The sequence below is a fragment of the Ranitomeya imitator genome, chromosome 3 (assembly GCF_032444005.1).
Source record: "Ranitomeya imitator isolate aRanImi1 chromosome 3, aRanImi1.pri, whole genome shotgun sequence".
NCBI lineage: Eukaryota > Metazoa > Chordata > Amphibia > Anura > Dendrobatidae > Ranitomeya > Ranitomeya imitator.
Window position 1 is genome coordinate 840,519,049 of NC_091284.1, and position 22,669 is coordinate 840,541,717.

At 45.6% G+C, this 22,669-nt stretch overlaps 1 protein-coding gene across 1 annotated transcript; it reads left to right on the plus strand.

Annotated features, from left to right (window-relative positions):
* The first annotated feature begins 411 nt into the window (after nucleotides 1-411).
* On the plus strand, nucleotides 412-1,368 carry LOC138671858 (olfactory receptor 52D1-like). Its single transcript, XM_069759988.1, has one exon. It carries the CDS (start codon nucleotides 412-414, stop codon nucleotides 1,366-1,368), a length of 957 nt encoding a protein of 318 aa, XP_069616089.1.
* The last annotated feature ends 21,301 nt before the right edge of the window (nucleotides 1,369-22,669 follow it).

Consider the following 22,669-nt stretch of genomic DNA (forward strand, 5'->3'; position numbering starts at 1 on the left):
GAGATTTTAGTTACCTTGTCTGCATACCCTGTTTACTTGTCATATTAATACTCTGGTGCAGTCCACCTCCCTTGGGGGGAGAGGGGGCCACTGATAGAGCTTGCACAGGAGACAGGGATGCGCTAGAGGCTCAGGCCTCCTAACCATTATAGGTACCCCTGAGATAAGGGAAATCCAAGGCCCCTTTATAGTGGCAGGGACAGGTGCGGGTCCCAGTACGCCGTCCTGCCCCTTTATCACCATAAACGGCGTGACAGTCTTCCAGGAGGATTGTGATTGATTAAGATGCCTGTGACCGCCACAATATTAACTCTTTGCTGCATATTCCATGCCTTTTCATGGTTTGTCTTCACATTGCCTCTATTTGCCTCTTAGTGGTTTAATTCCCATAGGTAACAACCACTGTTTCACATGGACAACACCAGCTCCCACATCCCATCCACATTCTTCCTCATCGGAATCCCTGGTCTAGAAGATGGACGTTTATGGACATCTATCATCTTCTGTGTCCTCTACATCTTGGCCATTCTTGGAAACTCCTCCATAACCTACATAATCTGCATTGATAAGAGCCTCCATGGACCAATGTACATCTTCCTGGCCATGCTGGCCGTCAATGACCTAGCCTTGCCCAGCTCCACTGTGCCAAAGATGCTGGAAATCTTCTGGAGGAACGATAGCCGCATTGATGCTTCTGCTTGTCTCATCCAGATGTTTTTTGTCCATTTTCTATCAGTGGTGGAGTCGGGAATCTTAATCGCCATGGCTTATGACCGGTACATTGCCATCTGTTCCCCGCTCAGATACTCGTCCACCCTCACTTATACTGCTCTGAAGAGAATTGTCGCTTCTATTCTGGTCAGAGCATTCATCTTTGTCTTGCCCATTCCCATCATGGTTGGCTGGTTGTGCTATTGCGGAAAAGACGTAGTGTTGCACTCGTACTGTGAGCACATGGCCGTGGTGGAAATCAGGTGCGGTGATACACAACTGGCATATCTTTATGGCTTCATAGTAGCACTGTTCCTCGCCAGTTTGGACGTACTACTTATTGTTTTGTCCTATGTAATGATCTTAAGAGCCGTATACAAGATGCCCTCACAAGACGCTCGGCAGAAGACGACTGAAACTTGTAGCACCCACGTCTGTGTGATTATCATTATCTATTCCTCAGCTTTTTTCTCTTTTGTGACATACACATTTGGGAAAAGTGATGTTATCCGTACTGCTCATATCTTCCTGGCCAATACTTACATCTTATTTCCAGCTTTCTGTAACCCAATCATCTACGGAGTGAGGACCCAGCCAATCCGAGAGCACTTCCTAAAGATTATGTGCCAAAACAAACAAAAAAAAAACAAGCAATAAATAGTAACAAGTAGAAATGGATGGATTGATTCACGGTACTTTGGCACTTTCGGCGTGGTCAGTAGTCTCTGGCCGCTGGATGGGAGGTTCCCATGTCTCATACTTTCCGGAATCCTCAGCTAGGCTTTATATTAGTCGACATCATGCCACAATCATGACTTCGCACCTGTCCAGCTAAGGAAACAATGGACGGTAAGAGATTCCGGCAGACAAAGACTCCTGTCCCGGCTGATGGATCGGAGTCTCATGCAGATCCGCCCATCTCTAGTCTTGGGTATACGTCAGTGGCATGTCCTAACTTCAAGTCACTGGCTCACACATTACTGATATGTCCTGGATTCACGTCACTGGTCCACACATTCCGGATATGTCCTCAGTACATTTTACTGGTATGTTCTGGATACCTGTCACTGGTATGTACTGGGTACATGTTTCTGGTATGTCCTGGGTACACATTGCTGGCCTACACATTCTTGGTATGTCCTGGGTGCACGTCGTTGGTCCACACATTCCAGATATGTCCTCAGTACATTTTACTGGTATGTTCTGGATACCTGTTGTAACGCTCGCGCCGAGACTGGTTGGCGCGGGCGTTTGGGGGTGTGGCCCCACTGGACCACAAACCAAACTTCCCTGGAAGGGGCGTAACTAAGTAGCTTCCTAGGTGTTCGCTGGAGCCTCTGAGGGTGAGGTCAGACTTGTGCAATATGAAGCTACCAGGTGCCACTCCAGGGTGGAGTCGGACTGTGGATGCTGATCCCACCAGGGACAAGACACGGGCAGGCAGGCACGGCTGTGACACTGGCTGACAGACGGGTATGGCAGAGGCCCTGACGGGCAGACTGGCTTGACGGAGATACAGACAGGCAGACGGGCACGGCTGGCACTCTGGCAGACAGGTGGGCATGGCTGGCACTGGCAGAAAGGAGGACAGGGCTGATACTCTGGTAGGAACTGGTATGCAGGCGGGTGTATGGAAACAGGTAAGAACCTGTTCAGACTGGTGAATATAAACAAACAGGTACGGAAAGTTGCTGAACAGAGGTAGAGCAAGAGCGGATGCAAAGCAGAACCACAGGAGGCGGAGCAAGAGCAGAGAAGGAGAAGGTGGAGCTAAGAGCAGAGAAGGAGAAGGTGGAGCTAAGAGCAGAGAAGGAGAAGGTGGAGCTAAGAGCAGAGAAGGAGAAGGCGGAGCTAAGAGCAGAGAAGGAGAAGGCGGAGCTAAGAGCAGAGAAGGAGAAGGCGGAGCTAAGAGCAGAGAAGGAGAAGGTGGAGCTAAGAGCAGAGAAGGAGAAGGTGGAGCTAAAAGCAGAGAAGGAGAAGGCGGAGCTAAGAGCAGAGAAGGAGAAGGCGGAGCTAAGAGCAGAGAAGGAGAAGGCGGAGCTAAGAGCAGAGAAGGAGAAGGCGGAGCTAAGAGCAGAGAAGGAGAAGGCGGAGCAAAGAGTAGAGAGAGAGAAGGCGGAGCTAAGAGAAGAGAAGGAGAAGGCAGAGCTAAGAGCGGAGAAGGAGAAGGCAGAGCTAAGAGCAGATGAGAAGGTGGAGCTAAGAGCAGGAGGCGGAGCCACGTGCAGAAACGCAGGAGGTGAAGCCAAGAGCAGGAGGCGGAGCCACATTCAGAAACGCAGGAGGCGGAGCCAAGAGCAAGAGATGTAGAACTGCAAGGAGCGGAGCCAGGTAGAACCGCAAGGAGCAGAGCCACAGAGCTAGAGCTGAGTGGAGCCGCAGAGCAAAGGCGCAGAGTGCAGAGCAAGGTCAGGGTGCAGAGCAAAGTTACAGAGAGCAGAGCTGAGAGCAAAGCCACAGAGTGCAGAGCTGAGAGACACAGAAGCACAGGTTGTGGCAGAACTGAGCAGAGAGAAGCAGAGCCATAGACAGTGGCGAACAGAGCAGCAAGATAAGACGGAGGTACACACAGCAGAGTGGGAAATTACTAATGACAAAGGAGGAACAGGAACGGACATAGACCAGAGTTCAGACAGGAACAGACGTAGACCAGAGTTCAGACAGGAACGGACACGGACACACAAACAGAACACAGATGAAGGCCTGCTAATTGCAGCCCTCTGAGATAGGAAACAGACGACCTGGCAGCTCAGAAGCAAATGCTAACTGAGGGAAATAGTTTGCTCAGGCCTCCTCCAATGGGTGAGGATGCCTTAAATTTCAGAGGACACTAGGCCATAGGCCAGGGACACCTTAGGGAGGTGCACACAGTCTCAATAAGAATCCAGAGTGGCTGGCGCCGCCCCCCTATGCACACAGCCAGGAAGTGTACACAGAGCTGGCCGCCATGAAGCACATGGCATGGAGCCGGCAGCAGACAGATCTCACAGCATGGCACTGGGTGAGTGAGTAGATGTAACAGGCAGGTGGGGAATGGAAGGCCATGCATTGATGCCGGCAGGGTTGTTACACCTGTCACTGGTATGTACTGGGTACATGTGTCTGGTATGTCCTGGGTGCACATCGTTGGCCCACACATTGGACCTTCACACGATGCAAGATCGAGACCTGACTCTTCCCATATGGAGATGGAAGAACTACCTCAAACTACACAATGAACATTATATATAAAAAAGTGACCCTAGAATGTAAGAGATGCATCAAAGCGTGTACGAACAGAAGGTGGTGAAGTCACTTGTAGCAACCAATCAGATGTTACCGACCATTTTGTAGAAGCACTTTGGTAAGTTTTTGTACAGTTTTGATTGATGCCAAATTTCTGGTGTATATTCTAGAGACCCTGTCAGGGGGTAAGTGACTTCACCCCTACGCTAAGCCCCACCTACTCATAGAAGCATGCCGGAATGGGCATAAAAACATAAAAAGTAAAAGTCTTGTGCATTTATTTTGCAAATATCTTGGACTCTCAGCCAGGAGCCACTTTTATAGGAGACCAATTTAATACAATGCCAAACTCTTAACAGGGTTGTCCATGGTTATACAAACATAGCAGTTGTCTTCTAGTCATAGCACCATGCCTGATCATGGGTTCATCTTGCATTGCTGTGCTGCCTCATAGAAGTGTATAGGACCGAGCTGCAATCCCAAACACAGGCCTGTTGAGGCACTATAGTGGGAAAATAGGAAAACTTTTCTGAAGAAACACCCAAACGGGACATATCTGCTGCAAAATTTCCTCAGCGCTGGTTGGATTTTCTCCTTAGTGCATGGATACTGTGACGGTGATACACAGTAGACAATAGTATATCCGGCGCCTGCGAAGGCACCTAACCACGGGCAATCCATCATCACCAGGATAGGCCATCAATGCTAGGTCAGAGGAGGTCCGCTTCTCCACCCACATCATCCAGCTGTTAGAAGGGGCTGCAACAAGCCAATAGCACTAAGCTACAATACCAAATACAACAACTACTAAACTGCCAGATAAAGAATGAACGAGACGCGGCGCTCCTAGTAGCCGATCACTGGAGGTGCCGAGAATCAGAACCCCACAGATCTAGTATCGATGGTCAGGAAAGTAGCACTCCGGCACTTTAATCCATTTGTAACCTGCACCCAATAACTACAGTTCATCCAGTATTACTGTAGTGAGTTGTTACTTTCTATCTGAATAGTCTTGGCTTCCTTCTCTTCTGTTGGGGCTTGTTGTGATCTCATTGTGACGCCTATGAATTGCCCGCTTTTCTATTCTGTCTGGGGATCACCAGATCTTCATGTATGAAATCAGCCCATGGACTGCACCATACCTAACACTTTCAGACAGAGACTACTATCACAGTTACTGAAGATGATTAGACAGACCCCAGAACTTCCTATATGACGCCATCACATGGACTGTACCAGACAGGCTCTCCGTAATGGAAGATAGCAACTTGTATCACAATTACTAATAATGACTTGACAGGCTCCGGAACTTCCAGTATGATGTCATCCACATGGAATGTACCGTACAGGATCTCAACGGAGAAAATCAGAAACTCCTATTACAGTTACTGATGATTATTGTACAGGCTGCAGTACTTCTTATATGATGTAATCACATAGCCTGTACCACACAGTCTTTCCACAGAGGATGATAGCAGCACTTCCAGTATGATGGACATTGTCACATGGACTTTGTCACTCAGGAACTTCACATGGGTGAATAGCAACTCATACAACAGTTCATGAGGATGATTTGACAGGCTCCTAAGCTTCCAGTATTATGTGTCCTGGAAACCCCTCTGTAGGGAGAGTTTTGGGGGAGCAGCAAGGGGTCTTCTGTATTTGCCAGGTTTGACCCAATGAAGATGTTGACCAGTCAGAGACGAAGTACACACAGGGGGTTGTGTACAAAGCCTGTCTGCTGGGCCCTATGACAAGCATGTTTATTATTACCAATTTAAAAGAGGAAGTGAATAGTGGTAACACCATACAGTGGCATCTAAAAGTTTGTTCACCCCTGGTCACAATTACTGTCATTGTGAACAGTTAAGCAAGTCGAAAATGAAATGATCTCTAAAAGGGATAACATTAAAGATGACACATTTCCTTTGTATTTTAGGCAATAAAATATGTGTTTTCATGCTTTACTTTTTAAAAATTACAAAAATGAAAATGGACCTATGCAAAATGTTTCCAGTTCTGTGAGATTCCAGGGTCGTCTTGCATCCTCTGCTGTTTTGAGGTCTAGCTGCAGATTGTCAATGTAGAGATCAGTGGACTGTGAGGGCCATTGTAAAAGCTTCATCTTGCACCTTTTGAGGTTGTCTATTGTGGATTGTGACGTGTGTTTAGGATCATTATCCATTTGTAGAAGCCGTCTTCTTCCTCTTTTCATCTTCAGCTTTTTTACAGATGGTGTTATGTTTGCATCAAGAATTTGTTGAAATTTCATTGAATCCATTATTTCCTCTACCCGTGAAATGTTCCCCTTGCCATTGGCTGCAACACAACCCCAAAGCGTGATTAATCCACCCCCATGCTTATTGGTTGGCGAGATGTTCTTTTCCTGACATTCTGTGCCCTATTTTCTCCACACATACCTTTGATCATTATGATCTAATTTCTATTTTCACCTCATTGGTCCACAGTAGAGTTGAGCGACCTTGACCTTTTTAGAGTCGAGCCGGGTTTTGCAAAACCCGACTATGTCCAAAGTCGGGTCGAGTGAAATCGGCCGATTATGACGTAAAGTCGGGATCGACCGAAACACGAAACCCAATGCAAGTCAATGGGGCAGCATAGTCGGCAGTGAGTGGGGGCCAGGAAAACACCTAGAGTACCCATTTTAATGTCAAAACCATCCATTCTTCTTAATGAAGCTTGTCAAGCGTAATTTACCTTATAATAATTGGAAGGCATTTGAAATTGGGGGTCATTTGGCTAAAGTTGTGGGGGGTAGGGCTGGTTCAAGTAATTAGTGGGCCCAGGAAATCTGGACCACGTCACGGCAGTGGAGCAGGGAGAGGTAAGTATTTCAACTTTGCAAGTGCTGTGAACCTGAGCAAGCAGGGGGGGCCCACTCGTTGGCATTGGCACTGGCACAGGGCCCCTCAAAGTACAGCGGTGTGTTTGCACGGCGGGGGCGCCTCCCACCGGCAGCAACACTTTTGCGTACTATGAGAGGCCCTGTGCCAGTGACGTCGCCAACTAGTATTCCTCCCCCCACCTGATGAAGGAACCTGCACTTTCATCTGCACCTTCCTCTTTGTCCCCGTGTAAGGTGGTATGGTATGCGGGAAGAGCAACCTGACTTTCAGCAGGGTCACAATGTTGTTGTGTAGCGTGCACGGGGAATGTTGCGTTATGGGTCAATGTACCAGCAGACTCATCTATCACTGGCTGGGCAATGGGCACGATGAAGTGGAAACACAGATATAGGCCCAAAGAAGAAAGTGGGCTAAATGCAGTTCAAAATTGGTAACACAGGAATAACCAGGGGGCATTGCAGTGGAGGACAACTGGAATGAGAGGCTGACACAGAGAGTAGGGCCAAATCAGTAAGTAGTCGAAATGCAGATCAAAATTGGCAACCGTAGTAAACAGGCGGCACAGCTTTGTTCAGTGGAGGAGAACAGCAAGGAGTGGCAGACACCGATAGTAGGCCCCAACCCAACTAGTAGGCCAAATGCAGTCTAACATTAACAACTACTTAACGAGAGGCTGAAAATGGAATTTCAGGACAGGAAACCAGGAGAACAGCAAGGAGTGGCAGACACCGATAGTAGGCCCCAAACCAACTAGTACGCCAAATGCAGTTGTTCCATTTAACCACAATTTAATGAGAGCCTGAAGATAGAAGCTCAGGAAAGGCAACCTGGGGAACACCTTGGAGTGTAACACACCATCTCTCTCCACCCCATACCCATTTTGTAGGCCTAATGCTGTGTACTTTTCTACAACTACTAAACGAGAGTCGGAAGACCGAAGCAATGGCAAGGAAACCTGGGGAACACCTTGGAGTGTAACACACCATCTCTCTCCACCCCATACCCAATTTGTAGGCCTAATGCAGCCTACTTTCCGACACCTACTAAACGAGAGCATGAAGATCGAAGTTCAGGAAAGGCAACCTGGGGAACACCTTGGAGTGTAACACACCATCTCTCTCCACCCCATACCCATTTTTTAGGCCTAATGCAGTGTACTTTTCTACAACTACTAAACGAGAGTCGGAAGACCGAAGCAATGGCAAGGAAACCTGGGGAACACCTTGGAGTGTAACACACCATCTCTCTCCACCCCATTCCCCATTTTTTAGGCCTAATGCAGAATACTTTCCGACACCTACTAAACGAGAGCATGAAGATCGAAGCTCAGGAAAGGCAACCTGGGGAACACCTTGGAGTGTAACACACCATCTCTCTCCACCCCATACCCATTTTGTAGGCCTAATGCTGTGTACTTTTCTACAACTACTAAACGAGAGTCGGAAGACCGAAGCAATGGCAAGGAAACCTGGGGAACACCTTGGAGTGTAACACACCATCTCTCTCCACCCCATACCCAATTTGTAGGCCTAATGCAGCCTACTTTCCGACACCTACTAAACGAGAGCATGAAGATAGAAGCTCAGGAAAGGCAACCTGGGGAACACCTTGGAGTGTAACACACCATCTCTCTCCACCCCATACCCAATTTGTAGGCCTAATGCAGCCTACTTTCCGACACCTACTAAACGAGAGCATGAAGATCGAAGCTCAGGAAAGGCAACCTGGGGAACACCTTGGAGTGTAACACACCATCTCTCTCCACCCCATACCCATTTTGTAGGCCTAATGCTGTGTACTTTTCTACAACTACTAAACGAGAGTCGGAAGACCGAAGCAATGGCAAGGAAACCTGGGGAACACCTTGGAGTGTAACACACCATCTCTCTCCACCCCATACCCAATTTGTAGGCCTAATGCAGCCTACTTTCCGACACCTACTAAACGAGAGCATGAAGATCGAAGCTCAGGAAAGGCAACCTGGGGAACACCTTGGAGTGTAACACACCATCTCTCTCCACCCCATACCCAATTTGTAGGCCTAATGCAGCCTACTTTCCGACACCTACTAAACGAGAGCATGAAGATCGAAGCTCAGGAAAGGCAACCTGGGGAACACCTTGGAGTGTAACACACCATCTCTCTCCACCCCATACCCATTTTTTAGGCCTAATGCAGTGTACTTTTCTACAACTACTAAACGAGAGTCGGAAGACCAAAGCAATGGCAAGGAAACCTGGGGAACACCTTGGAGTGTAACACACCATCTCTCTCCACCCCATTCCCCATTTTTTAGGCCTAATGCAGCCTACTTTCCGACACCTACTAAATGAGAGCATGAAGATCGAAGCTCAGGAAAGGCAACCTGGGGAACACCTTGGAGTGTAACACACCATCTCTCTCCACCCCATACCCATTTTGTAGGCCTAATGCAGCGTACTTTTCTACAACTACTAAACGAGAGCATGAAGATCGAAGCTCAGGAAAGGCAACCTGGTGAAAACCTTGGAGTGTAACACAACCTGTCTCTACACCCCATACCAAATTTGTAGGCCTAATGCAGCGTAGTTTCCACCAACTACTAAACGAGAGCCGGAAGATCGAAGCTCATGAAAGGCAACCCGGGGAACACCTTGGAGTGTAACACAACCTCTCTCTACACCACGAAAGGGCTGATTCTTAGGAAGGAAGGCTGTTGTAAATAAGCATTGCGCGTCCGAGGGTGATTATATTCTTATTCGGTATCTACTCACCCTCGGACGCGCCATGCTTCTTGATTTGTAATTAATGTTTATTTGCAATGTGCTTTTGACTTACTCAATTATTTTTTTAATTATTGATTTTATTAAATTAATAGTTTAACATCTTATTGGAAATAATTTAAAGGAGACGCGACAGGACAACACTCGGTGGATGCCATATCTGTGTTAACAACTCCAAAAAACTTTCAGTTAACTTCTTGCAGGAGAAAGAAATTGTAGCTGTTGGACCTTTGTAGTACAGTTCCAGATATTTGTTGTGTGTTTGTTTTGATTGTTAAAATGTCTGCATTTGAGATCTCAACACGATCTTATTTTTTATAATCAAATTAATTTTTTAAATATTTTATTAGGTTGGTTCAAGGGGTACACGGGCCGCAGTAGACAGGTCAGTGGAGGCCTAGTGGAAGGAGGGACCGCAGATGCGCCACTGTTTCACCCATACACAATTAGTAGGCCTAATGCAGCGTAGTTTCCAACAGCTACTAAACGAGAGCCGGAAGATCGAAGCTCAGGAAAGGCAACCTGGGGAACACCTTGGAGTGTAACACAACCTCTCTCTACACCACGGAAGGGCTGATTCTTAGGAAGGAAGGCTGTTTTAAATAAGCATTGCGCGTCCGAGGGTGATTATATTCTTATTCGGTATCTACTCACCCTCGGACGCGCCATGCTTCTTGATTTGTAATTAATGTTTATTTGCAATGTGCTTTTGACTTACTCAATTATTTTTTTAATTACTGATTTTATTAAATTAATAGTTTAACATCTTATTGGAAATAATTTAAAGGAGACGCGACAGGACAACACTCGGTGGATGCCATATCTGTGTTAACAACTCCAAAAAACTTTCAGTTAACTTCTTGCAGGAGAAAGAAATTGTAGCTGTTGGACCTTTGTAGTACAGTTCCAGATATTTGTTGTGTGTTTGTTTTGATTGTTAAAATGTCTGCATTTGAGATCTCAACACGATCTTATTTTTTATAATCATATTAATTTTTTAAATATTTTATTAGGTTGGTTCAAGGGGTACACGGGCCGCAGTAGACAGGTCAGTGGAGGCCTAGTGGAAGGAAGGACCGCAGATGCGCCACTGTTTCACCCATACACAATTAGTAGGCCTAATGCAGCGTAGTTTCCAACAGCTACTAAACGAGAGCCGGAAGATCGAAGCTCAGGAAAGGCAACCTGGGGAACACTTTGGAGTGTAACACAACCTCTCTCTACACCACGGAAGGGCTGATTCTTAGGAAGGAAGGCTGTTTTAAATAAGCATTGCGCGTCCAAGGGTGATTATATTCTTATTCGGTATCTACTCACCCTCGGACGCGCCATGCTTCTTGATTTGTAATTAATGTTTATTTGCAATGTGCTTTTGACTTACTCAATTATTTTTTTAATTATTGATTTTATTAAATTAATAGTTTAACATCTTATTGGAAATAATTTAAAGGAGACGCGACAGGACAACACTCGGTGGATGCCATATCTGTGTTAACAACTCCAAAAAACTTTCAGTTAACTTCTTGCAGGAGAAAGAAATTGTAGCTGTTGGACCTTTGTAGTACAGTTCCAGATATTTGTTGTGTGTTTGTTTTGATTGTTAAAATGTCTGCATTTGAGATCTCAACACGATCTTATTTTTTATAATCAAATTAATTTTTTTTATATTTAATGATGTTGGTTCAAGGGGTACACGGGCAGCAATAGACAGGTCAGTGGAGGCCTAGTGGAAGGAGTGACGGCAGACAGGCATCAAAGGCCTAACATTGGGCTGGCTGTAGGCAAGTTAAAATTGGTTCCAGGGGAACACGGCCATCAGTGGCCTGGTCAGTGTAGTTGTAGTTGAAAGAACGGGACGCAGACAGGCTTCGAAGGCCTAACATAATAACATAGGGCTGGCTGTAGGCAAGTTAAAATTGGTTCCAGGGGAACACGGCCATCAGTGGCCTGGTCAGTGTAGTTGTAGTTGAAAGAACGGGACGCAGACAGGCTTCGAAGGCCTAACATAACAAACTTGGGCTGGCTGTAGGCACTTTTAAATTTGTTCCAGGGGTACATGGGCAGCAGTGTATGGTCAGTGGAAGTCTAGTGGAAGGAGTGACCGCAGACAGGCTTCCAAGGCCTAACATTACAAACTTGGGCTGGCTGTAGGCACTTTTAAATTGGTTCCAGGGGTACACGGGCAGCAGTGGTCTGGTCTGTGGAAGTCTAGTGGAAGGAGTGACCGCAGACAGGCTTCGAAGGCCTAACATAACAAACTTGGGCTGGCTGTAGGCACTTTTAAATTGGTTCCAGGGGTACACGGGCAGCAGTGGTCTGGTCAGTGGAAGTCTAGTGGAAGGAGTGACCGCAGACAGGCTTCCAAGGCCTAACATAACAAACTTGGGCTGGCTGTAGGCACTTTTAAATTGGTTCCAGGGGTACACGGGCAGCAGTGGTCTGGTCAGTGGAAGTCTAGTGGAAGGAGTGACCGCAGACAGGCTTCCAAGGCCTAACATTACAAACTTGGGCTGGCTGTAGGCACTTTTAAATTGGTTCCAGGGGTACACGGGCAGCAGTGGTCTGGTCTGTGGAAGTCTAGTGGAAGGAGTGACCGCAGACAGGCTTCGAAGGCCTAACATAACAAACTTGGGCTGGCTGTAGGCACTTTTAAATTGGTTCCAGGGGTACATGGGCAGCAGTGGTCTGGTCTGTGGAAGTCTAGTGGAAGGAGTGACCGCAGACAGGCTTCGAAGGCCTAACATAACAAACTTGGGCTGGCTGTAGGCACTTTTAAATTGGTTCCAGGGGTACACGGGCAGCAGTGGTCTGGTCTGTGGAAGTCTAGTGGAAGGAGTGACCGCAGACAGGCTTCGAAGGCCTAACATAACAAACTTGGGCTGGCTGTAGGCACTTTTAAATTGGTTCCAGGGGTACACGGGCAGCAGTGGTCTGGTCAGTGGAAGTCTAGTGGAAGGAGTGACCGCAGACAGGCTTCCAAGGCCTAACATTACAAACTTGGGACACAGAAACTGGACACAGTACTCCATGTGCGGTCTAACTAGGGATTTGTACAGAGGCAGTATAATGCTCTCATCATGTGTATCCAGACCTCTTTTAATGCACCCCATGATCCTGTTTGCCTTGGCAGCTGCTGCCTGGCACTGGCTGCTCCAGGTAAGTTTATCATTAACTAGGATCCCCAAGTCCTTCTCCCTGTCAGATTTACCCAGTGGTTTCCCGTTGAGTGTGTAATGGTGATATTGATTCCCTCTTCCCATGTGTATAACCTTACATTTATCATTGTTAAACCTCATCTGCCACCTTTCAGCCCAAGTTTCCAACTTATCCAGATCCATCTGTAGCAGAATACTATCTTCTCTTGTATTAACTGCTTTACATAGTTTTGTATCATCTGCAAATATCGATATTTTACTGTGTAAACCTTCTACCAGATCATTAATGAATATGTTGAAGAGAACAGGTCCCAATACTGACCCCTGCGGTACCCCACTGGTCACAGCGACCCAGTTAGAGACTATACCATTTATAACCACCCTCTGCTTTCTATCACTAAGCCAGTTACTAACCCATTTACACACATTTTCCCCCAGACCAAGCATTCTCATTTTGTGTACCAACCTCTTGTGCGGCACGGTATCAAACGCTTTGGAAAAATCGAGATATACCACGTCCAATGACTCACCATGGTCCAGCCTATAGCTTACCTCTTCATAAAAACTGATTAGATTGGTTTGACAGGAGCGATTTCTCATAAACCCATGCTGATATGGAGTTAAACAGTTATTCTCATTGAGATAATCCAGAATAATATCCCTCAGAAACCCTTCAAATATTTTACCAACAATAGAGGTTAGACTTACTGGCCTATAATTTCCAGGTTCACTTTTAGAGCCCTTTTTGAATATTGGCACATTTGCTATGCGCCAGTCCTGCGGAACAGACCCTGTCGCTATAGAGTCACTAAAAATAAGAAATAATGGTTTATCTATTACATTACTTAGTTCTCTTAGTACTCGTGGGTGTATGCCATCCGGACCCGGAGATTTATCTATTTTAATCTTATTTAGCCGGTTTCGCACCTCTTCTTGGGTTAGATTGGTGACCCTTAATATAGGGTTTTCATTGTTTCTTGGGATTTCACCTAGCATTTCATTTTCCACCGTGAATACCGTGGAGAAGAAGGTGTTTAATATGTTAGCTTTTTCCTCGTCATCTACAACCATTCTTTCCTCACTATTTTTTAAGGGGCCTACATTTTCAGTTTTTATTCTTTTACTATTGATATAGTTGAAGAACAGTTTGGGATTAGTTTTACTCTCCTTAGCAATGTGCTTCTCTGTTTCCTTTTTGGCAGCTTTAATTAGTTTTTTAGATAAAGTATTTTTCTCCCTATAGTTTTTTAGAGCTTCAATGGTGCCATCCTGCTTTAGTAGTGCAAATGCTTTCTTTTTACTGATAATTGCCTGTCTTACTTCTTTGTTTAGCCACATTGGGTTTTTCCTATTTCTAGTCCTTTTATTCCCACAAGGTATAAACCGCTTACACTGCCTATTTAGGATGTTCTTAAACATTTCCCATTTATTATCTGTATTCTCATTTCTGAGGATATTGTCCCAGTCTACCAGATTAAGGGCATCTCTAAGCTGTTCAAACTTTGCCTTCCTAAAGTTCAGTGTTTTTGTGACTCCCTGACAAGTCCCCCTAGTGAAAGACAGGTGAAACTGCACAATATTGTGGTCGCTATTTCCTAAATGCCCGACCACCTGCAGATTTGTTATTCTGTCAGGTCTATTAGATAGTATTAGGTCTAAAAGTGCTGCTCCTCTGGTTGGATTCTGCACCAATTGTGAAAGATAATTTTTCTTGGTTATTAGCAGAAACCTGTTGCCTTTATGGGTTTCACAGGTTTCTGTTTCCCAGTTAATATCCGGGTAGTTAAAGTCCCCCATAACCAGGACCTCATTATGGGTTGCAGCTTCATCTATCTGCTTTAGAAGTAGACTTTCCATGGTTTCTGTTATATTTGGGGGTTTGTAACAGACCCCAATGAGAATTTTGTTACCATTTTTCCCTCCATGAATTTCGACCCATATGGACTCGACATCCTCATTCCCTTCGCTAATATCCTCCCTTAAAGTGGACTTTAGACAAGACTTTACATAGAGACAAACCCCTCCTCCTCTCCGATTTTTACGATCCTTTCTAAACAGACTGTAACCCTGTAAGTTAACTGCCCAGTCATAGCTTTCATCTAACCATGTCTCGGTTATTCCCACTATGTCAAAGTTACCTGTAGATATTTCTGCTTCTAGTTCTTCCATCTTGTTTGTCAGGCTTCTGGCGTTTGCGAGCATGCAGTTTAGAGGATTTTGTTTTGTTCCAATCTCCTCACTGTGGATTGTTTTAGAAATGTTCTTACCTCCCTTCTGAGTATGTTTTCCTGGGTCGTCTTTGTTCGAGTCTAATGTTTTTCTTCCCGTCCCCTCTTCTTCTAGTTTAACGCCCTCCTGATGAGTGTAGTCTAGTCTAGTCTAGTGGAAGGAGTGACGGCAGACAGTCTTCGAAGGCCTAACATAACAAAATTGGGCTGACTGTAGGCACTTTTAAATTGGTTCCAGGGTAACACGGCCAGCAGTGGCCTGGTCAGTGTAGTAGTTGTAGAAAGAAGGGACCGCAGACAGGCTTCGAAGGCCTAACATAACAAAAATGTCAAAACAATGGTATTGTCAGTGCCAGGCATTGAAGGATGTCAGCGCCTAGACTACACATTGGTGAAGCTGTGAGAGATAATTTTGCTAGTGGTAGAGCACTGTTTGAGCTGGGGGGGGGAACTGTCTTGTGGCCGGCGGTACAGGCACAGGGCCCCTCATATTACAACGGTGTGTCTGACGTTGGGTGCGCACCACCACCGCCAGAGACACTTTATTGTACTATGAGGGACCCAGTGGCAGTGCCGTCGACCAAAAGCGGCCACACCCACCTCTTCAGACAAACAGCACTCTCAAGGGTCCAAGCGCAAAGTGGCGATAGCACGGCCCCGTGTGGGGAGTTTGGCCATTTCGTGAGGTGGAAACATGTCGTATGCTGGACAATCAGGTGAAGAAAATTACGAGATTGGAAAAGTCATTCAGAATAGTCCACAGGCAAGACCTTTTCATAGGAAAGCTAGGTGTCAGCCGGGCAGGGTGGGGCAAAAGATTTTGAAATCCAGTTGTGGTTCATTTTAATGAAGGTTAGATCATCTACATTTTGGGTAGCCAGACGAGTCCTTTTTTCTGTTAGTATTGAACCTGCAGCACTGAATACTCTTTCTGATAGGACACTAGCTGCCGGGCAAGCAAGCTCCTGCAATGCATATTCTGCCAATTCTGGCCAGGTGTCTAATTTGGATGCCCAGTAATCAAATGGGAATGACGGTTGAGGGAGAACGTCGATAAGGGATGAAAAATAGTTTGTAACCATACTGGACAAATGTTGTCTCCTGTCACTTTGAATTGATGCTGCAGTACCTGTCCTGTCTGCGGTCATAGAAAAATCACTCCACAACCTGGTCAGAAAACCCCTCTGGCCAACGCCACTTCTGATTTCTGCCCCTCTAACGCCTCTGGTCTGCTGGCCCCTGGAGCTCGTGTGAGAACGATCACGGGCGCTGTGTGCAGGGAATGCCAGAAGCAAACGGTCAACAAGAGTTGATTGTTTTGTTGCTAATATTAGTTCCAAGTTCTCATGTGGCATAATATTTTGCAATTTGCCTTTATAGCGAGGATCAAGGAGGCAGGCCAACCAGTAATCGTCATCGTTCATCATTTTTGTAATGCGTGTGTCCCTTTTGAGGATACGCAAGGCATAATCCGCCATGTGGGCCAAAGTTCCCGTTGTCAAATCTGCGGTTGTGCTTGGTTGAGGGGCAGTTGCAGGCAAATCTACGTCACTTGTGTCCCTCAAAAAACCAGAACCCGGCCTTGCCACGCCACCAATTTCCCGTGCCCCCGGGAAAGCTTCCTCATTAAAAATTTACTCATCCCCATCATCCTCCTCATCCTCCACCTCCTCTTCGCCCGGTACCTCGTCATGTACACTGCCCTGACCAGACAATCGCTGACTGTCATCAAGGCTTTCCTCTTCCTCTGGTGCAGACGCCTGATCCTTTATGTGCGTCAAACTTTGCATCAGCAGACGCATTAGGGGGATGCTCATGCTTATTATGGCGTTGTCTGCACTAACCAGCCGTGTGCATTCCTCAAAACACTGAAGGACTTGACACATGTCTTGAATCTTCGACCACTGCACACCTGACAACTCCATGTCTGCCATCCTACTGCCTGCCCGTGTATGTGTATCCTCCCACAAAAACATAACAGCCCGCCTCTGTTCGCACAGTCTCTGAAGCATGTGCAGTGTTGAGTTCCACCTTGTTGCAACGTCTATGATTAGGCGATGCTGGGGAAGGTTCAAAGAACACTGATAGGTCTGCATACGGCTGGAGTGTACAGGCGAACGGCGGATATGTGCGCAAAGTCCACGCACTTTGAGGAGCAGGTCGGATAACCCCGGATAACTTTTCAGGAAGCACTGCACCACCAGGTTTAAGGTGTGAGCCAGGCAAGGAATGTGTTTCAGTTGGGAAAGGGAGATGGCAGCCATGAAATTCCTTCCGTTATCACTCACTACCTTGCCTGCCTCAAGATCTACAGTGCCCAGCCACGACTGCGTTTCTTGCTGCAAGAACTCGGACAGAACTTCCGCGGTGTGTCTATTGTCGCCCAAACACTTCATAGCCAATACAGCCTGCTGACGTTTGCCAGTAGCTGCCCCATAATGGGAGACCTGGTGTGCAACAGTGGCAGGTGCGGATGGAGTGTTTGTGCGACTGCGGTCTGTGGACGAGCTCTTGCTTCTGCAGGAGGACGAGGAGGAGGAGGAGGAGGAGGGGGTGCGAACGGCTACAGACAACTGTTTACTAGACCGTGGGCTAGGCAGAACTGTCCCAAACTTGCTGTCCCCTGTGGACCCTGAATCCACCACATTTACCCAGTGTGCCGTGATGGACACGTAACGTCCCTGGCCATGCCTACTGGTCCATGCATCTGTTGTCAGGTGCACCTTTGTGCTCACAGATTGCCTGAGTGCATGGACGATGCGCTCTTTAACATGCTGGTGGAGGGCTGGGATGGCTTTTCTGGAAAAAAAGTGTCGACTGGGTAGCTCGTAGCGTGGTACAGCGTAGTCCATCAGGTCTTTGAAAGCTTCGCTTTCAACTAACCGGTAGGGCATCATCTCTAACGAGATTAGTCTAGCTATGTGGGCGTTCAAACCCTGTGTACGCGGATGCGAGGCTAAGTATTTCCTTTTTCTAACCATAGTCTCATGTAGGGTGAGCTGGACTGGAGAGCTGGAGATCGTGGAACTAGCGGGGGTGCCGGTGGACATGGCAGACTGAGAGACGGTGGGAGATGGTATTGTTGCCGCCGGTGCCCTAGATGCAGTGTTTCCTAATACGAAACTGGTGATTCCCTGACCCTGACTGCTTTGGCCTGGCAAAGATACCTGCACAGATACAGCAGGTGGTGCGCTAAATGGTGGTCCTACACTGCCGGAAGGGATGTTGCGTTGATGACTAGCTTCATTGGCCGAGGGTGCAACAACCTTAAGGGACGTTTGGTAGTTAGTCCAAGCTTTCAAATGCATGGTGGTTAAATGTCTATGCATGCAACTAGTATTGAGACTTTTCAGATTCTGACCTCTGCTTAAGGAAGTAGAACATTTTTGACAGATGACTTTGCGCTGATCAATTGGATGTTGTTTAAAAAAATGCCAGACTGCACTCTTTCTAGCATCGGATACCTTTTCAGGCATTGCAGACTGAGCTTTAACCGGATGGCCACGCTGTCCTCCACCAGGTTTTGGCTTTGCCACGCGTTTTGGGCAAGATACGGGCCCGGCAGATGGAACCTGTTGCGATGTTGATGCCTGCTGCGGCCCCTCCTCCTCCGCTTCAGAACTGCTGCCGCCTGCACCCTGTTCCCCCAATGGCTGCCAATCGGGGTCAAGAACTGGGTCATCTAATAACTCTTCTTGTACCTCCTGCGCAACTTCGTCTGTGTCACCGTGTCGTTCGGTGGTATAGCGTTCGTGATGGGGCAACATAGTCTCATCAGGGTCTGATTCTTGATCAGCACCCTGCGAGGGCAATGTTGTGGTCTGAGTCAAAGGACCAGCATAGTAGTCTGACTGTGGCTGTGCATCAGTGCACTCCATGTCAGATTCAATTTGTAATGGGCATGGACTGTTAACTGCTTCACTTTCTAAGCCAGGGACGGTATGTGTAAAGAGCTCCATGGAGTAACCCGTTGTGTCGCCTGCTGCATTCTTCTCTGTTGTTGTTTTTGCTGAAGAGGACAAGGAAGTGACTTGTCCCTGACCGTGAACATCCACTAACGACGCGCTGCTTTTACTTTTACCAGTTTCACGAGAGGAGGCAAAAGAGCTAGAGGCTGAGTCAGCAAGATAAGCCAAAACTTGCTCTTGCTGCTCCGGCTTTAAAAGCGGTTTTCCTAATCCCAGAAAAGGGAGCGTTCGAGGCCTTGTGTAGCCAGACGACGAACCTGGCTCCACAGCTCCAGACTTAGGTGCAATATTTTTTTCCCCACGACCACCTGATGCTCCACCACTACCACTACCCTCATTACCAGCTGACAATGAACGCCCCCGGCCACGACCTCTTCCACTAGACTTCCTCATTGTTTTAAAAACGTAACCAAACTAACGTTATTTGTTGCAGTCACACAACTTACACGGTGAGCTATAACTTCAGTATGATTTAGCTACCCCTTTACAGGTTGGTGAGACCACAGCGAAAATCAGGCCCAATGTTACACACTCTTTTTTTGGTGGCTGCAAATTAGAGAGATGCCCCACACGCAGGACTGTCACTGAAGCACAAATGTTAATATTAATGTCACACTATTATTTTTTTTTTATTTTTATTTTTTTCAGGAACACTTTAGAAACCCCCCCAAAAAAAAAAAATAGATTTTTGCAGGGAGAATTTAGAAAACAAATGTAACAAACTATATGCTTTCTATGGGCCACTGAGTGAGAGATGACGCACACAGGAATCAGGAGTGGCACACAAGCCCAGAGGCCAATATTTTTCTACCAATGATTGATGGAGTTATTTTCTCTGGTAGATTTTGGAACCCAAATCAAGGAAAAAAAATATAGGCTTTCTATGGACCACAATTGGAGAGAGAGAGAGAGAGAGAGAGAGATGGCACACCCAGGAGTCAAGACTGGCACACAAGCAGAAAGGCCAATATTAATCTCCCATTTTTTGGGGGGGTTTGTTTTTTTTTTTTTTTGTTTTTTTTTTCAGGGAGACTTTAGAAAAAAAAATAATAAAAAAAATATGATTTTATCAGGAAGAATTTAGAAACCAAATAAAATAAAATTATTTTTTCAGGGAGAATTTATAAAACAAATAAAAACAAAAATAGGCGTTCTATGGCCCGCTGACTGAGAGATGACGCACACAGGAGTCAGGAGTGGCACACAAGCCCAGAGGCCAATATTTTTCTACCAATGATTGATGTAGTTATTTTCTCTGGTAGATTTTGGAACCCAAATCAAGGAAAAAAAAATATAGGCTTTCTATGGACCACAATTGGAGAGAGAGAGAGAGAGAGAGAGAGAGAGAGATGGCACACCCAGGAGTCAAGACTGGCACACAAGCAGAAAGGCCAATATTAATCTCCCACTGTTTTTTTTGTTTGGTTTTTTTTTTTTTTTTTCAGGGAGACTTTAGAAAAAAAAATAATAAAAAAAATATGATTTTATCAGGAAGAATTTAGAAACCAAATAAAATAAAATGATTTTTTCAGGGAGAATTTATAAAACAAATAAAAACAAAAATAGGCGTTCTATGGCCCACTGACTGAGAGATGACGCACACAGGAGTCAGGAGTGGCACACAAGCCCAGAGGCCAATATTTTTCTACCAATGATTGATGTAGTTATTTTCTCTGGTAGATTTTGGAACCCAAATCAAGGAAAAAAAATATAGGCTTTCTATGGACCACAATTGGAGAGAGAGAGAGAGAGAGAGATGGCACACCCAGGAGTCAAGACTGGCACACAAGCAGAAAGGCCAATATTAATCTCCCACTGTTTTTTTTGGTTGTTTTTTTTTTTTTTTTTCAGGGAGACTTTAGAAAAAAAAATAATAAAAAAAATATGATTTTATCAGGAAGAATTTAGAAACCAAATAAAATAAAATGATTTTTTCAGGGAGAATTTATAAAACAAATAAAACCAAAAATAGGCGTTCTATGGCCCACTGACTGAGAGATGACGCACCCAGGAGTCAAGACTGGCACACAAGCAGAAAGGCCAATATTAATCTCCCACTGTTTTTTTTTTTTTTTTTTTTTTCAGGGAGACTTTAGAAAAAAAAATAATAAAAAAAATATGATTTTATCAGGAAGAATTTAGAAACCAAATAAAATAAAATGATTTTTTCAGGGAGAATTTAGAAAACAAATAAAACCAAAAATAGGCGTTCTATGGCCCACTGACTGAGAGAGAGAGAGAGATGGCACGCTTAGTACTGGCACACAAGCCCAAAGGGCAATATTAATCTCCCTTTTTTTTTCAGGGAGAATTTCTAAAACCCAAAAAAAAAAAAAAAATAGGCTTTCTATGGCCCACTATTTGTGAGAGAGATGGCACGCTCAGGACTGGCACAGATGGCACGCTCAGGACTGGCACAGAAGCCCAGAGGCCAATATTAATCTCCCTTTTTTTCTGGGAGAATTTATAAAACCAAAAAAATATTTAAATAGGCTTTCTATGGCCCACTATTTGTGAGAGAGATGGCACGCTCAGGACTGGCACAGATGGCACGCTCACAACTGGCACACAAGCCCAGAGGCCAATATTAATCTCCCTTTTTTCAGGGAAAATTTATAAAACCAAAAAAAAAATTAAATAGGCTTTCTATGGCCCACTATTTGTGAGAGAGATGGCACGCTCAGGACTGGCACAGATGGCACGCTCACAACTGGCACACAACCCCAGAGGCCAATATTAATCTCCCTTTTTTTCAGGGAGAATTTATAAAACCAAAAAAAAAAATTAAATAGGCTTTCTATGGCCCACTATTTGTGAGAGAGATGGCACGCTCAGGGCTGGCACAGATGGCACGCTCACAACTGGCACACAAGCCCAGAGGCCAATATTAATCTCCCTTTTTTCAGGGAAAATTTATAAAACCAAAAAAAAAATTAAATAGGCTTTCTATGGCCCACTATTTGTGAGAGAGATGGCACACTCAGGACTGGCACAGATGGCACGCTCACAACTGGCACACAAGCCCAGAGGCCAATATTAATCTCCCTTTTTTTCAGGGAGAATTTATAAAACCAAAAAAAAAATTAAATAGGCTTTCTATGGCCCACTATTTGTGAGAGAGATGGCACGCTCAGGGCTGGCACAGATGGCACGCTCAGGACTGGCACACAAGCCCAGAGGCCAATATTAATCTCCCTTTTTTTCAGGGAGAATTTATAAAACCCCAAAAAAAATAAAATAGGCTTTCTATGGCCCACTATTTGTGAGAGAGATGGCACACTCAGGACTGGCACACAAGCCCAAAGGCCAATATTAATCTCCCACTGTATTTTTATCAGGGAGAATTTATACACCCCACAAAAAAAAATACAGAAAAATGAAAAGGCTTTCTATGGCCCACTATGTGAGAGAGATGGCACACACAGGGATGGCACTCTAGCAGAAATGCCAAATTGCCAATCTTAATCTCCCACCAAAAAAAAAAAAAAAAAAAAAAAACAGGGAATGTCCTACAATTACTATCTCCCTGCCTGCAGTAATCTCAGCCAGGTATGGCAGGCAGCTACTATCTCCCTGCAGTAATCTCAGCCAGGTATGGCAGGCAGCAATAAGGAGTGGACTGATGCACAAATGAAATAAAAAGTGTGGACAAACAAAAAAGATAGCTGTGCAGAAAGGAAGGAACAAGAGGATTTGTGCTTTGAAAAAAGCAGTTGGTTTGCACAGCGGCGTACACACAGCAATGCAGCTATC